Genomic DNA, 17,063 nt, shown 5'->3' with positions numbered 1-17,063 from the left:
GAAGGCTCTGGATTTCGTAGAATGCAGTTGGGTTCACAAGTTCAAGCCAGTGTAACTGCAAACAGATCTAATGTTGTCGACTGGATCGACGAGGCAGCTTCTTTTATTCGTGGAACGATATCATCTGAGCTAAGAGGACGAATGTTTACGATATCAGCAGACCTGGCCAGCCGGTTCGGGCATAGTATACTTGGAGTCACAGCTCAGTTTATCGACAACGGTAAAATGATTCATCGTGTACTTGGAATGGTTCCATTGACAAATCGTCATACTGCGATCAATATCGCTGACGAAATTAGCCTAGTTCTCGCTGTATACGATCGTGACATTTTTCAAATATACACACTTGGCATTGACAACGCGAACAATATAGTAAACGCTGGGGAACTTCTAACAGATCATCAAAAAGATCAGTTACGCAAGCTCATTCAAGATTTGAATATATCTAACAACGGCGAGATTGAGGAAGCCGATATAATGCTTGCCGGTTATGGTAAGTTAGAAAGTTTCATTTAAAGTTCAATAAAAAAATAACAAAATAAAACAATCTTTTAGGAGAAAAGGAGGCAGAAATCGATGAAAATCTGATCAATCAGCCAATTCCTAATAGCTGTTTACAAGTCATGCGGTGCTCTGCGCACACCGTCAATCTAGCCATAAAGGATGCAGTTAAACGGCTCAATTGCGAAGCAGAACTTAAACTAATTCGAGCATTAGTTCGAAAAACCAAAGCGGTCGTGTTTCGCCCAATCTTCAAACTTAATTCGATCCCATTGCCGGTGTTGGATTGCGACACAAGGTGGGGCACGACGGCTACTATGTTAGAATCTGTAATTTGCTTGCTAGAACTAGAACCAGAGCTGCACGCCGTAGATCGTTCTTTTATTGTGGACAGAAATTTAATCGATTTCGCAAAAAATTATTCTGAAGCATTCAAACCTATTACGGTACTTTTGAAGAACCTCCAGAAACCCCAGTTAACTGTCGGAGATATGTTTAACTATTATTGGATCGAAACTCGCCGCGCTCTAAATTCGATCGCCAAAGAAAACCGAGTTGCTGCCGCATTACTAGTAGCTCTCAAAGAGCGTAAGGACAAGCTATTTGAAAACAATGCATTTGTCGCCGGATTATTTATGGATCCACGCTTTAATTTTTTAAATACGCCGTACTTTACAACGGCACAAAAGCAACAAGCAATCGTAAGTAAACATATACAAAATTTTAATCAAATGAGTTAAAAACAATAATGTACCCACAGGATCACTTGCTCGCAACTTGGAGAATAATGCAGCTCAACAAAGCTCATGACTCGAACAACGAGAGGGTCTTAGACCAACCGAATTTGTCAGATATGGACAAATTCATTCTTGAAGATTGTCAGCAAGAATCAACTGCTCCTCCTGTTACTGAGGCAAAACTTCAACAAGACCTTCATGGCCTGTGTACTAAGCCTAGACAGCTGGTTGATTCAGATGTTCTACAGTGTCGAGGAATAAAAAACCATTACTGTATGAAATTTCTAAAGTTGCCCTTTGTGCAGCGCCAACCTCAGTGCCAGTAGAAAGAGCTTTTTCTGGATTAGTACACGAGCTTACTGCGTCAAGGAGTAATATGTCCAGCGAGACCGTTGACAATCTAATGATAATCCGTTTGAATCGAGAATTGCTGGAGTCAGCGTTCTGAAACATGATTGGTTCACTTTCCTCTAATGACTATTCAATAAAAAAATGACAATTAAATAATAAAAAAAAAAATACAGCGGTTGATTTACTTTTCTCTAAAAACTACACTCATCACCCGTTGGTTGGTCTCTTTTTCATTTGAAACTTTTTTAGTTAGTACCCTGTTGGTTCGACAAAGTCAAACTAAAAAGCGACGAACTGTGACTGATTATAAGCTTTAAATGAATTTTTAAATACATTTTAACACAAAGAACTTATAAGAGACATCGACGACAGCACCACATTTTAAAATAAGATTAAATTCACTGTATTTTACGCAACATAAAGCAAAACTCGGACTTGTAAACAAAGACCCTACTAATTCTTAAACTTTCGGCGGTCGCGTTTGTATACTTTGTGCATCGTTTGTAAGGATGTTTATAAGGGAGGCCAAAAGACAAGACTTCCGAAAGGTTAATGGAACCATTCAAGAGATGCACTGTATGTATACAAATTCACATTGGAACTATTGAATTGTGTTGCTTGATACGTATAAAACATTGAATTTATTGACAAATTTAGTTTTATATTGAGTTTAAAAAAAAAAACTATGAAAGAGTTACAGTCAACCCACATCATTTTAAAACTTATTTGATAAAATAGAACTTATTCAACAACTTTACTAAATTTACTAGATTGTTTGTTCAGAGGAAGACTAGCTTTATAAAAATGATCAGCCATTTCCAATCATTGAACGATTTAACGATTTATTTTTTATTTTAAATAATAGCTTATTCTGACCCGCACTCTGGAAAGGTAGTCAAAAAAGTGTTTAGGTACATAAAATAGTTTAATCACAGACAAACAGACGTGACTCTCCATACAAATTATTTTTGAAATCCATCGTCCCTCATCAAACCACCAAATCACGGCGACGCCAGCGCTGCCTGGTGAGCTTATGCCGAAGCGCAGCCCAAACACACCAATACAAACCCATTACTGTCATGTGTCATGTCAGTGTATGCGTGAGACAATCAAGCCTTAACGATTGTAAACATTAACAGCTGATTCAAAATATTTTTGTTGTTGCTGACCATCAGTAACAAAATCAAAATAAATAAATCAAGATCGACGGCCGAAAATGACGGTGGGTCGGTTCCGTTTCCAATGGCAGAACCTCATGAGGCAAATCATGCGGCAGCACCTGCAGCGATGCAAGACAAACACAATGACAGAGACCATACCACTGGTCCTCCCCATTGCTTGCATGTTTCGTCTAAGATTCCTCCACCGAAAACACAATCATCCACAAGATATCCCGGTCACGAAAACACCAGTAGTGGCCGCCGGAATAGGAAAATCCAATTCAAAACTAACGGAATTGATCCCCACGATGGGCGTTTGGAAACATCTGCGGGGAACGTGTCCACGGCGCAATTATGTTGCCAGCCAACAAAACCAAAAGGGCCGAATGAGACGAAAAAAGTCGCGAAGAGTGGCGCTCACGATCGACACAACATCGTCAAAATGCCAAAAGGACGACCAGCAGCAGCAATCTGAGCAGCAGTCCACGAAAGATAAGCAGGTTGATCCGAAGGAGATGACTCCACCACAGGATCCGGCTTCCTCCGCAGAAGCGGGCGCCTCAGCAGCAGCCTCGACTTCGGCAGGCAGTAAAGCAGGCAAAAAAAAAAACTAGTCAGACGCTCATCTGACTCTGGCCGAAACTTCTCCAAATTTGACCCGCAAAGTCTGGATAGTGGATCACCGTTGGAGTTTCTGAATTTCATAATATTTTTTTGTTTTCATTTGCTGCCTCACACGTGCTCACGCTCAACTTAAAAACAACAAAAAACACGCAACACACACTGAGAAAAGACGGGCGAGCTGTCACGACAGCAGCGCCATCAGTGCCGGGTGAGTGGATGCCGAAACAAAATTGCATTTGAAATAGCCCTTTTTGAAGGACGATGGTTCGGCACTCGAGTGTCCCGTCTGTTTGTCTGTGGTTTAATGTTATTTGTTAATCAACCAAGCACATAACATTGAATCGAACTTACCAAAACAGAAATCCTCTTCAATCAATTCATTGTTTTGTGAGTAAGTAAGGGGAGCATTCATAAACCATTTAAAAGGAGAGGGTTGGCAATTGTCCACGTTCCATATTTTTTTTTGTATGGGAAATTATCCACGCGGTTTACGGATAGTCTCAAAGTTAAACGCCCTTTTAATTAGGTGGCCCAAACCTATCCTTCCATACCTGTCTCCGCTTATCTCAATAAAATAAAGCCTGTTCATTGGAAAATATTTATACTTTCAACTCTGACTGTAGGTCTGCAAAAAGATTTGACCCTTGCAAATCCAACCTTTTATTCAAAACATAGTTAATGAAAATAAGCTATTCCAATTAATCAAAAAAAATCACTAAGTGATGTTTCCATTGCCCTGCTAATCCCTAAGCAAAAATCCAATTAAAATTGAAAAAAAATACTCTATCAAAAACGTAAAACGATAAGCGATACTTCCAAAATGAGCGCTCCGTGAGCGAAATATGAGCGCGAGCGCGAGCGTGGGGCAAACGCGAGCTGAAAAAATCGGAGCAAACGTGAGCGCGGGCAAACGTGAGCTAGCTCACGCTGCGCTCCTCCTCACGAATGAGCGAAAAGTGAGCGCTCACGAGCGCGTGAGCGCGTGAGGAACGCAACACTGAATTTCGAGTGACACTGAACCCAACTTTTAAATTAGTCAAATTTTAAGTAGTTAGGCGGCAACCAGAATGCTCTGAATAAAAATAACCCATTTTTACATGAAAATGGAATTTAAGGAAAATATAATTTTTTGAGATTTTCAATTGGGTCCTAAAGTGAAGCTTAGATTGCTGATATTATTGTTTACAGCGATAAAGCTTATTTTTCTGAGTGCAATGACCCTTTGAGTTTAAAAAGGATTTTATAATCAATTTAAAAAAAATAACTTTGCAGGCCAAGGATTGATACCTAAGAGCATGCAATGGCACTGACCTTGTTGCGTGCTCTTCGGTTGACGTCCACGTAAGGAACATCCTGGAAGGAGCGTAACTAACTACATCCGTAGTTCTGTTAGATCATCCGAATTATCTTGATCAGAACAGTATAGCTCTGGTTCAGGGCCGTAGCCAGGATTTTTGTTCGGGGGGGGCTTGGGTTCAAAAATTCAAAGGTTATGGAAATCAGTAAATCAGAAATTCCATTTGTTTAAATTCACCTGGCTAACGGTAAGATTATTGAGACGAATTATAAAACTGTAAAATAATGTATGCAAAACAGATTTAAAAAAGCTTCATCCTATGTTAAAAAAAAATAAATTGAAGAAAATGCTTCATCAAAAATCCACTTTTTCATATACCATGTTTATATATAAGGATTTGAAAAGAAAGTGATTTTCTTACGTTTTCTTGGATTGTTGAAATTTAAACGAATTTCATGAAAAACTGTCCGCTAGCAAATTATCGTTAAATTTAAAATATACCCTAAATAAATTTTTAATCAAAAAAAATGCCCGAAGAATGTTAATTTATCTCACTTATGTATAATTTCGTTTATCAACAAATCTGGATGAAAAACTTATGACCAAATAAAAAAAAATACATTTCTACTATCTAATTTAAAACCGTTTAGATTGAAATTTTTAGCTGTGTTTATATTTTGATGGCAAATTTGATAATTAAAAACTATGAACTGAAAAAAATTGTTGCACGATTTTTAAACAATATAAAACTCATAACATAACTTTTCTTGAAATTTTCTTTGAAAAAATCATTAACACTGTTTTATTTAAATTGTTTTAAGGCTATTGAAGCTATTGCTTATTTTCTAAATCTAGTGCATCCTCTCCCAACTAAAATAAAGTTTAAGTACTGGTTATATTGAATTCCGTTTTTTACTGAATTTTAATGTATAAAGAGATAATAAGAAATGTTAAATAAAAAACGCCGCAATATTTACTGAAAAAATGCATTTATTTAAAGCAAGCTTAAATCATAGTTTGATTTTTCCCGATAAAACCAAACAAAAAAATTGCTGAAAAATTGCTTCAGAATTTTGAGTATTAATGAAATTATGCAAATCGTTGAAAAAAATTTAAATCAGATCCTTATTTCTAAAAGTTTTTTTTTATAGCAAATAATATATGGTTGAGTGCTGTCAAAATTTTATCTTCGAATAAATATAGTTCAACACATGTCCAACTTACACGGACGCCCAAGCCACCCAAAAAAGTTGGAACGGTAACTTCAACTCGCTGGTTCTCGGGCATAACTCAACCAATCGGGACGATTCTTGTTACCAGAAATTTGTAAGAATGTCTAGATGATCCTAGAACTTTGTAGAACTCAATTTGATCAAATCTGTAATTTTTGCGATCGAAAACATCGTTCCAACTTTTTTATAACAACAGCCTCCGCGGAATTTTCGGCGTTTTTTTTTACATGCGAAAAAAAAAGTTGGAACGATGTTTTCGATCGCAAAAATTACAGATTTGATCAAATTGAGTTCTGCTAAGTTCTAGGATCATCTAGACATCCTAACAAATCACTAGAAAAAAGAATGGTCTTGATTGGGTGAGTTACGCCCGAAAACCAGCGAGTTGAAGTTACCTTTTCAACTTGTTTGGAGCCTTGGGCGTTGGAATGTTAATATGACTGAACAAACAGTTCAATTCCAAATTGAAAAAATCCAGCAAAGAGTATCACAAAATGCTTATAAACATTATTATAGGTATGCTAGAGTCAAAATGAATTCATAAAAAACATTTATTTTTCAAAAAAAAAATGTCTTTTCCGATTTTCGACTAAAAATCCTAAATTCACAGTAATCTTCAAAGAGCACTATTCATTAAAAAAAAATAAACACTATCAAATGTATTAAAAATAGTGTACAAACAATTTAGCAAAGTTCTCAAATGAGAATTTGTTTTCAAACCATGAAGAACCGTTAAAGATTTGTCTACTCGTTCCTGAGACACAGCTTCTTGAAATTTAAAATAAGATTGTGCGATGAAAAATATAAATACATATAAACACGATTAACACATTGAAATCTTCAATTAACTTTATTGCTGTCCGAACTGTATTTTAATCTGAAATGAGTTTTGATAGAAAATATGAGTGTACATGAAAATAGGAGAAAAATGAATGTTTCACTAAACTGTTGGTAAACATGGCTGTGTTGGTTCTAGGAACGTCTAATGCTCTCTTAATCTTTTTTAGCAAAATAAAAAATATATAACAATATTTTTTTCATTTCCCTGATTTGACTAATAAAAATGATGTAAAATTATATAGGTTTTTATATTCAAGCAATATCGTGACACTGGAAACGAAATCCTACAAATTTTAGGATTTAGAAACTTTTTATTTACGAAATCTGGTTCAATGAAAAGTCAAGAAAACTTTACATAAGAATGATTAAAACAATGAGGCTTTTCCTGTAAATCTAATCTACGTCTGGCATTTTGCTACTAGAACCATATTTAACATTCAAAAGGAAATTAAAAAAATTGCCCTATCATGCTAGTAAGGAGCGCGGAAAGAACGTAAAATTCCATAAAAAAACGCTCAAGCATTGGACAACGAAAGGGTCACGAAAATATTTTGTCAGGCGGTAAGCAGCTGAAAGAGAACAGAATTAAAAAGTGGCGTTTGACGTTTCTTCGCGCGCTAACTGTTTGCAATATTTTTTGATGAAAAAAATCAAATAACTTGAGTTTGTTTATTTGAATGCGACTGAAAATTAGAAAATTTGAAAAATGTTGAATATGCTAAAAAAATATTAAAAATCCATTATTTCCTAAAAACGCAGAGTCGAACATTTAAAGGATAGAGTTTGCTTTTAACTGAGAGTGAAGTTAAAAATTAGAGAAAGCCATTACAATAATCATTTAACTTTCGGGAAAAAAACTGAAAAACTCAACAATTTACAAATTGTAGAATTCAATAATAAAAATATTAGTCCATTTCAAATATTTAGGAATTCAAAATTTTTAGAATAAGGTAATTCTAAAACCAAAAACAATAAAAAAAACGCAAAATTTTACAAAATAGAAAATTTCAAATTTAGAGGATTTAACAAAAATAAAATTGAGCATTCCAAAATTCAGTAATTTAAGAATTTCTAAATTCAAATATTCCAAATTACAAAGTAAAAACACATTGAAATAAAGGAAATTAAATCTAAAATTAGTAAAATTGTGAAATTTTTTAATTTAAAATTAGGCCGCTGAGAATATTTTTTTTAATTTATGTCTCTCGATTCTGACCAAGGTCGAGGAGGCGGAGCAAAAGCAAATTAAAAATATATTAAAAAATTAAATTATAAAACATGGTTTTATAATTTTAAATGTGTTTGAGCTGCATTTTGTAACAGTTGTTTGGCATCCTATGTTTTCAAAATATCCGGCTAGTGACGAAAACTTTTTTTCTGTACTGTACATCGAAATTTTAGAAAAAATTAAAATATTTTCAGCGAGGCAAAAAATGCCGTATTATTGACGCAAGAAAATGCACTTCGATTTGTTTTCTACATAATGGTGTGATGTTATTTGAAACAAATGTTTTATTTGTCCTTCGAATTTTCGGACGAGTTGCAGGAGAGGCAGAAATATGAAATTAAAAAAAATATATTTAGAATTTTTTATTATTAAAAAATTAAAACTCTGAAATTCTAAATCTAAAGATGCTGGAAATTCAATAAATCAGAAAGTTTGAAGTTTGAAAACAGAAAAGTATAAAAATAAAATATAATGAGAAAATTCAAAAATCACTTGAAAAACACTCCAAATATAAACTCCATAATAAATTAAAGAATTTAAAAAAAAATCAATAAATATTCAAACTAATAGAAAAAATATGTTGGGAATTTTTAGTTTTAATTTAAGGATTTTTTTCATTTGAGCAACTCTCTGCGAAATCGGCCAGTTTCGGCAATTTTTATTTTTTGTATTTTTTGATTTGGCTCAAACTTTGTGGGGGCCTTTCCTATGAACAAATAAGCTATTTTGTGTCATTGGTTCACCCCTACAAGTCTCCATACAATTTTGGATGCTGTCCATATAAAAATGGTACGTAAATATTCAAACAGCTGTAACTTTTGAGTGAATTTTCTGATCGATTTGGTGTCTTCGGCAAAGTTGTAGGTATTGTTGAGGACTTTTGATAAAAAAATAGGTACACGGAAAAAAATTGCAGATTTTTTAATAAACTTTTTTTCACTAAAACTCAATTTCCCAAAATACGTATTTTTTGATTTTCGAGATTTTTTGATATGTTTTGGGGGACAAAAATCCGCAACTTTTGAGCTATAGAGAAACATGGTCAAAAAATCTGCCGCTGAGTTATGATTTTTTGAAAAAATAGTAATTTTTGGAAAAAATCGAAGTTTTATGCAAAAACAAGTTTGACATTATTTTTTAATGCAAAATTGAATTTGCAATCGAAAAGTACTTGACAGATTTTTTGATAAAAAGCTCCGTTTTCAAGATATAGCCACCGAAAGTTTGATTTTGGCGAAATATTTTATATTATATTATTTATATTTATATTATTATATTTTTTTAAAATAGTGACCATGAGTGACCATCTCCAAAAATATTTTTTTTTGAAAAGTTCAGAAAATTTGCAATGAAATTGTCTAAGAGACATTGAAGATTGGACATCTGGTTGCTGAGATAATGCGGCTTTAAGAAAAAGAATCAGGAAATTGAAGTTTTCTAAGTCTCACCAAAACAACCCACCATTTTCTAATGTCGATATCTCAGCAACTAATGGTACGATTTTCAATGCTAAAACATGAAACATGAAAAAATAAAAAAAATAAAAGTATTTTTATTTACTTGATTTTAAAATCAAATTCGGCTTCTTTCACCTCATTTCAGTCAAATTCAATATTCCATCACCGCCATTATGACCGCTTCCTTAAAATCACTTTAGAAAAGTGCCGTACTTAAGCTCGAAAATTAAAAATAACACACTTTTTTTCGTGATTCGATTTTTTGAAGTCAAATAATTGCAAGGTCTGCGGGAAATTGAGGCTGGGCTGAACTTTATTTGACCTAGGCTCTCTTTTAGACACTTTTTCTTCTTTCTTCTTTGAAAGATAGCCCAACGTCTCAGTGTAGGATAGATTTTGCACCAAAGTAAAACGATGTTCAAATATGCAGCTCAATTGTTAAATATTGGATATATATTCCACAAAGTTTTTGCCCGGCAATGGACGCAAAAATGACATAGTTTGATCAATGTATTCTAGATTCTCTATATCTAACAATCTATTTCTGGGAGAATGAAAAAGAACACACAATCATCGATTTAAGATTTTTTTTTTTCGATAGCACATAATAAAAAAAATACGGGAAAAATTTCGGGGGGGGCTACAGCCCGGTAGCCCCCCCCCCTGGCTACGGGCCTGCTCTGGTTCCTTGCGAGTGTCCTATTTTCTTACCTTCACGTTGGCTTGGTTTTCATGATGACCTAGCTGGTGGCCTGTGGAAACGGATCGTAAACCTTTGACCACCGCGGGTCAGAGTCGAGACGGCTAAAAGAAAGGGGCGCGACAATGTGGGAAAGGGAAGTAATTTGTGATTGTAGACGGTATTGTTTCGATTCGCAGTATGTTGAGTCAACTGCGGTGGATGTACCTGAAACATCGCACGGGGTTTCTCTTCTTTTCATTATCAGCTACCACCTATCTCCTATTTTTATTTTGCTCTACTGATTCTCAATTCTTCACTGATTCTTCTATTTAATATCCATCATTTGATTTTGATTTTACTAACTTTTGATTCTCTTATCTCTCAAAGCTTTTCCACTCTTTTTTACCAATTGATACTGCTGTAACAAACTTTGTTTTTTCCTTAAAAATATACTTTTCCTTAATGTACTAGTAATATCAAGTCTATTTATCATTCGCCTAATCTTTTTTGATTTTATTGCGAATTTATTTATTTGAATAATTCTTTATCTGTCCTATAAATTATCATTACTATAATCTAAGCTTGTTTTGATCTCTATTTAATAACTATTGTCTAATTTTACATCTAATACATCTAGCTTCTCATTTTTATTCTTTAAAATACGATCATCATTCTCTTACAATTGATACTTGATTTTTATAAAATAAATTCTCTTTTACTGTCTATTGTTTTCAATCTTCACCCTTTTTTCAAACAAGTGAGGTTTGAGCCCTTACTCAATATATGGAATGGTTAAAGGATTAACACAAATATTACTATTGTATTTTTGGTAAACTTTTATAACATGCTTAGGACCAAAAATTGTAACAAAACACCGCGACAAAAGAAATAGCAACATATAAACACGACTCAACACTAGGAAAGATTTCAGGAGAAAAAAATTCACAGCAAAATAACAACTAGTTTTTGAATTCAAACTAAAAAATAAAACAGTTTTTGCTTTAATAAAAGTTGATAGGCACACTTTAAATGGTTAGGCGCTTATACTTACATCAAACCCTACGTAATGTACCACCCCCGGCCGAGTTAAAATGCGTAACCGGAAAAGAAGGTGTGCATGCCTGGCACGAACACTCAAATCGTGTTCTAGCGTGCTGCTCGTACTGACTCAGAGCAAGGGTGAGATGTAGGTGTAAGGGCAGTGCGTGTTCGTCGGGAACCTGGTGCATAAGATCGGTCAAGGCCCGTTCTTACACTGAAAATTGCGAATTGCGATTGCGAATTTAAAAAAAAAAATAACTTTGTAGCCCTTCTTGACAGAAAAGTCCAACTTGACAGCTCTTTCCAAAAGAACCATAGTTGATCAAAGTTGTCTTGCAACTTTTTTTTTTGCATTCAAATAGTATTCAGAAATGGTTTTAAGTGTGTTTTTAATCGTTGTACATCAAAATTTACATAGGGCTTTGGACCCTATTTTTGGAAATTTTCACCTGCAATTTGATAAAACCTAATTCTAGGCTTTTTATTATTGGGTCCTATTACAAATGAGCAATTCTCTACCAAAACCGGAAATGGATTTTATTTGTGTTTTTTTATTTGGCTCAAACTTTGTGGGGGCCTTCCCTATGACCAAATAAGCTATTTTGTGTCATTGGTTCACCCATACAAGTCTCCATACAATTTTGGCAGCTGTCCATACAAAAACGGTATTTAAATTTTCGAAAATCTGTAACTTTTGAATGAATTTTCTGATCAATTTGGCGTCTTCGGCAAAGTTGTGGGTATTGTTGAGGACTATTGAGAAAAAAATAGATACACGGAAAAAAAATTGCCGATTTTTTAATTAACATTTTTTTCACAAAAACTCAATTTCCCAAAATACGTATTTTTTGATTTTCGAGATTTTTTGATATGGGACCATCCATAAACCACGTGGACACTTTAGGGGGGTGGGGGGTTAAGCGATTGTCCACGCTCCATAAAAAAAAGAGGGGACAAAAACCCGCAACTTTTGAGCCATTGAGAAACATGGTCAAAAAATCTGCCGCCGAGTTATGATTTTTTGAAAAAATAATGATATTTGTAAAAAATCGAAATTTCATGCAAAAACAAATTTGACGTAATTTTTTAATGTAAAATTGAATTTCCAATCGAAAAGTACTTTACAGATTTTTTGATAAAGGGCTCCGTTTTCAAGATTTAGCCACCGAAATTTTGATTTTAGCGAAATATTTGCAGTTTTTCAATTTTTAAAAATAGTGTCCATGAGTGACCATTTCTAAAAATATTTTTTTTTGAAAAGTTCAGAAAATTTGCTATAAAATTGTCTAAGAGACATTGAAGATTGGACCTCTGGTTGCTGAGATACAGCGGCTTAAAGAAAAAGAAACACAAATTGAAGTTTTCTAAGTCTCACCCAAACAGCCCACCATTTTCTAATGACGATATCTCAGCAATTAATGGTCCGATTTTCAATGTTAATACATGAAACATTCGTGAAATTTTCCGATCTCTTCGAAAAAAATATTTTGATAATTTTTAAATCAAGACTAACATTTTAAAAGGGCCAAACATTGAATATTACGCCCATTTAAAATGCTAGTTTCATTCATTCAAAAGTTACAGATTTTTTGAAAAATTTTGGGAAATTGAGTTTTCGTGAAAAAAAAAGTTGATTAAAAAATCTGCAATTTTTTTTCCGTGTACCTATTTTTTTCTCATAAGTCCTCAACAATACCTAAAACTTTGCCGAAGACACCAAATTGAACAGAAAATTCACTCAAAAGTTACAGCTGTTTGAATATTTACATACCATTTTTGTATGGACAGCAGCAAAAATTGTATGGAGACTTGTATGGGTGAACCAATGACGCAAAATAGCTTATTTGGTCATAGGTAGGGTTAGTGAATTTTCACGATTTCGCGGACAGCGTAAAATTCGTGAAATTTGAAGATTTCCGTGAAATCCCGTGAAATTTATCAATTTCTCAAATCATTGTTTAGAAATAACAACATAATAAATATTTCATCAACGAAGACTTTTTAAGTAAATTTTATTAGTTTTCAATTGAAAATTTTTTTTGAACAATTGTTAGCCAAACATACATTAACATAAAATTGTTACAACTTTTACTGAGAAGTGAATACTACGAATACTTAAATGATGCTAACAAAAATCATTCAAAGAATTAAAAATATTAAAGTAATCATCAAGTTATCACAAGGATGATATCAACAATCATTTGATTGCAGTTATTTTAATACCAAAAAGTTAAAATTTTTACAAATGCTTTTTTAACCAAAACTTGTTAAAATTGACTTAACAAGTATTTTGTGATTAGTTTTTAAAAGATCGCGCAGTTTTAATTAAATTAAATTGATTTATTTTTAGAAATCTTCTAAAAGATTAAATGAATAGTATTTTTGATCTTTAAAAAACATTTCAGATTTTTGCTGAGTCTTGTTTAATTTTCACGATATTTATTATTTAAGTGAATAGTTTCCTCGGAAATTAAAAAAAAAATCACTTTTTTTTTGTTTGCGCTGTTCTGATTTTGAAGATTTCGTTACAGATTAAATTATTTTTGGTTTTTGGATTTTTATTTTAGTTTTAGATAAAATAGAAGCAAATTAGCGCAAACTTTTTAACTACATTAGTCGAATATTAAAAAAAAGTCTTTCAATAACAGAGAATACGCATGTCCCACATTTAATTTAAAAATATTTATAGAGCCCATCCCAGTTATGAATCAATGGATTTTTTTTAATTAATAAAAGTTTTTTTTTGTGTCACGTTATAATTTAGTTAAGAATTTTTATTAGCTTTTTGAAAAAAAATATTATAATTAAGCATAAATAGTAGTTTACGCAACAAGTTGCAAAAAGAGGATTTTTTCAGCACGAGTCGTACATTTATCCAACGAGGTTCACCAAGTTGGATAAACACGACGAGTGCTGAAAAAATCAAGTTTTGCAACGAGTTCCATACAACATTTTTTGCAATTTCGAAAAACACCCATTCAGTGAAATTTTAAGTCGAATTTTCATGTATTTTGTCAATAAATTGTTTAAATCAAAAAATTGTTGAAAAGTGTTACTTTTCGAAACAAGTGCTGAAAAGTTCGACTTTTCAGCACCCATTTCAGTGTTGAAAAGTAGAACTTTTCAGCATTTATTTTGAAAAGTGTTTCTATTCGATTCTGTTATTTTCGGTACAGAAAAGTAGGCTATTTCGTCGTTCAAGAATGACAGGAAAAGTAAGTAGTTTCACGACGGAATTGCAAAAAAGTAGTTTCTGCACATTTTCAGGGTTATTTTAAAAAAAATCACGATCCGCGAAATTTCCGTGAAATTTGGTGTTTTGAAATTAGGGTCCCCGTGAAATTTACAATTTTTGAGCGTGAAAAATCACTAAGCCTAGTCATAGGGAAGGCCAAAAATTACAGAATACAAAAAATAAAAATGTTCGAAATCGGCCGATTTCGTAGAGAGTTGCTCAAATGTAAACATTGAGTGAAAAATGTAATTTTTCGTCTAAAATAAAAAAAAAAATCATTAAATTAAAACTACTCAGATAAAAGATTAAATTTAACACAAACAAAAATCCCATTTTTGTTTTTAAATTGTATACACCTAAAACTTTTAGGTTAAAAGAGATATAATTTGTGAAAAAGATTTTTGGCAGTAGAGCAATTTTCCATCAAAACCGGAAATGGATTGTATTTATATGTTATGAATTCGCTCAAAAATGTAGGGCCTTCCCAATGACCAAAGAAGCCATTTTGTGTCATTGATTCAGTCATACAAGACTCCATACAATTTTGGCAGCTGTCCATACGAAATGGTACGTAAGTATTAGAAAATCTATATCTTTTGAAAGAATTTTCTGATCGGTTTGGTGTCTTCGCCATAATTGTAGGAGGATTATTTAGAAAAAAAAATGATATTAAAAAAAAAAATAAGAAGCTGCCTTTTTCTGGAGACATCTAGTATTCTTGGGAACGAACATGATTTTCAATAAATTTGATTCGAAGATTTTTTTAAACTTGAATTTTTTAAAGGGTTTAAATGGATCAAAACAAATATTTGTATGCATGTTTCTATTATGAAATTGTCTCAGAAATTCGAATATGATAAAACTATCACCGGAAAATTTGGTCTAAGGGTCCCCGAGCAAAAATTTACAATAATAAAAAATCACTAAAAGAAAAAGAAAAATTTAATATGTTAAACTGCCTTACCCAAAGCGTTCTCAGTCTCAGATGGTAGTCCCAGATGTCCCCTACAAGCTGCAGGTCGAACCGAGTTGATATCTGGATGGAACACCTTTTTAATTGAGTTTGAAAATTATGCTATTTTTTCACTAAAATGCCAATAACTCCCTTTAAATTTAACCAATTGGGGTGCTTCTCCCTGCATTTTGTTGCATCCCGATTTGTCCCACTTTCCGTTGACTTAGAGTGGTCATATTTTGACCAGATGCTAGTTTTATATGTACAAACAACCCCTGAAAAGGAAGATTGGTGAGGTCGATGCGAGTTGGGTATGCTCGTGGACTCGCTCTTAATAATTGAAACATTACAAACATGAAGGCGGCCAGGCCTACTGCGTAAAGTTTACCTCAGAGATGATTCGGTGAAGTGGGTTGAGTTTGAGCACGGAGTGTTCAAACAACAACACAATTCTGAATCTACTGGGGAGGCAGAAGCGTGGGGACACACCACCATGCGTTACGAGTTTTGATATTTGTTGGGAGTACCATGCTAAGAAGTTTTGGTACATACCCCGAAAAAAAACTAGTTTTCTTTTACTCAATGTTAACAAAACTTACTTGGAATCCACCGTGTGCAGCAGAAAGATAATCCGCTTGCTCTCGATCGTAATGTCCCGGCTGCACTTCACAATCCGTTCGTACCGGTCGTGCTTCTCATCCAGCTCCCGAGCGTACTCCCGGAACTGCAACACCACCGGATTATTCTCGTCGACCGGACCGGCATCCGAGTGGCGTTTTCCACCGCCGCCTCCGTGACGATTACCGCCTCCGCCGCGGTTAAAGTTATTTCCCCGACGTTGTCCACCCCGATGGTAACTCATGTTGACGGTACGAAACTAACGACGATAAAAGGAGGACAAAACACTCGAAACTCTCGATACTCGGTTGCAGACGACGCGAAAATCTTCCGGCAGAATGCGGTTTGATTCAGTCCAATGAAAACAAAAACAAAGCAAGTCAGGGTTGCCAAATTTGTTAATGAATTATTATTCGATACGCTCAATGGGAACTACTCTGGGATCAATTTATACATAGTTTTACCCAAAAATAAGTAATTACACTGAAAATAAAAAGAAGTAATCCAATTCCTAAAATTTAGGAATTTGCCAACTTCTGCCAGAGAAGTCACCCAATTCCTAAATTTGCTGGCCCAATTTAGGAATTCTGATCAGGGATGCCAGATGAAATTTTGAGTTATCTGCAAATTTGTTTTTCAAATATCTGCAAAAATCTGCAAACTTAAATACACGTAAAACTAGGTTCATGGATTCGTATCCTACAATTCTGTTTAACTAAATTATGATGTTTAACTTAAACAACGTTAAATGTATGTTTTATGTCCTTAAATCTGTGTGAAAACATATTATTTAGCTACAATTATTTGCAATAAATTCAATTATTTGAAAAAAACGTAATAAAATGTAGATTCCCTTTTGGATAAAAAAAAACAGGAACTATACAAACAATATTTCTTGACTTTTTTTTGATAAGGTCCTATAAACAAATGTAAACATTGAGTGTATCCCTTTCACACCTTATGTCAAAGTCCATCGGAGTAAGCGGGATACATTCATTGTTTACATTTGTTTATAGGACCTTATCAAAAAAAAGTCAAGATTTTTAAAATTAAAACATTTTTATCAAGATACTTTTTGTATTTTACTTCTCAATGTGTTTTTCTA

The 17,063-nt window shown here is 33.6% G+C and overlaps 1 protein-coding gene across 2 annotated transcripts in view; it reads right to left on the bottom strand.

The window, feature by feature from the left end:
* The window catches only part of LOC120430272 (translin-associated protein X), a 36,777-nt gene extending 20,447 nt beyond the window's left edge, over positions 1 to 16,330 (bottom strand). For both annotated transcript variants that reach the window (XM_039595358.2, XM_039595359.2), the window contains exon 1: positions 15,940 to 16,330. In XM_039595358.2, the coding sequence (XP_039451292.1) occupies positions 15,940 to 16,202 (263 nt within the window). In that variant the 5' untranslated portion in view covers positions 16,203 to 16,330. The remainder of the gene's footprint in view (positions 1 to 15,939) is intronic.
* Between the last annotated feature and the right edge of the window lie 733 nt (positions 16,331 to 17,063).

Source organism: Culex pipiens, chromosome 1 (genome assembly GCF_016801865.2).
Source record: "Culex pipiens pallens isolate TS chromosome 1, TS_CPP_V2, whole genome shotgun sequence".
Lineage (NCBI taxonomy): Eukaryota > Metazoa > Arthropoda > Insecta > Diptera > Culicidae > Culex > Culex pipiens.
The sequence above is the reverse complement of the archived record's forward strand: the minus strand, read 5'-3'. Positions and strand labels throughout refer to the sequence as shown.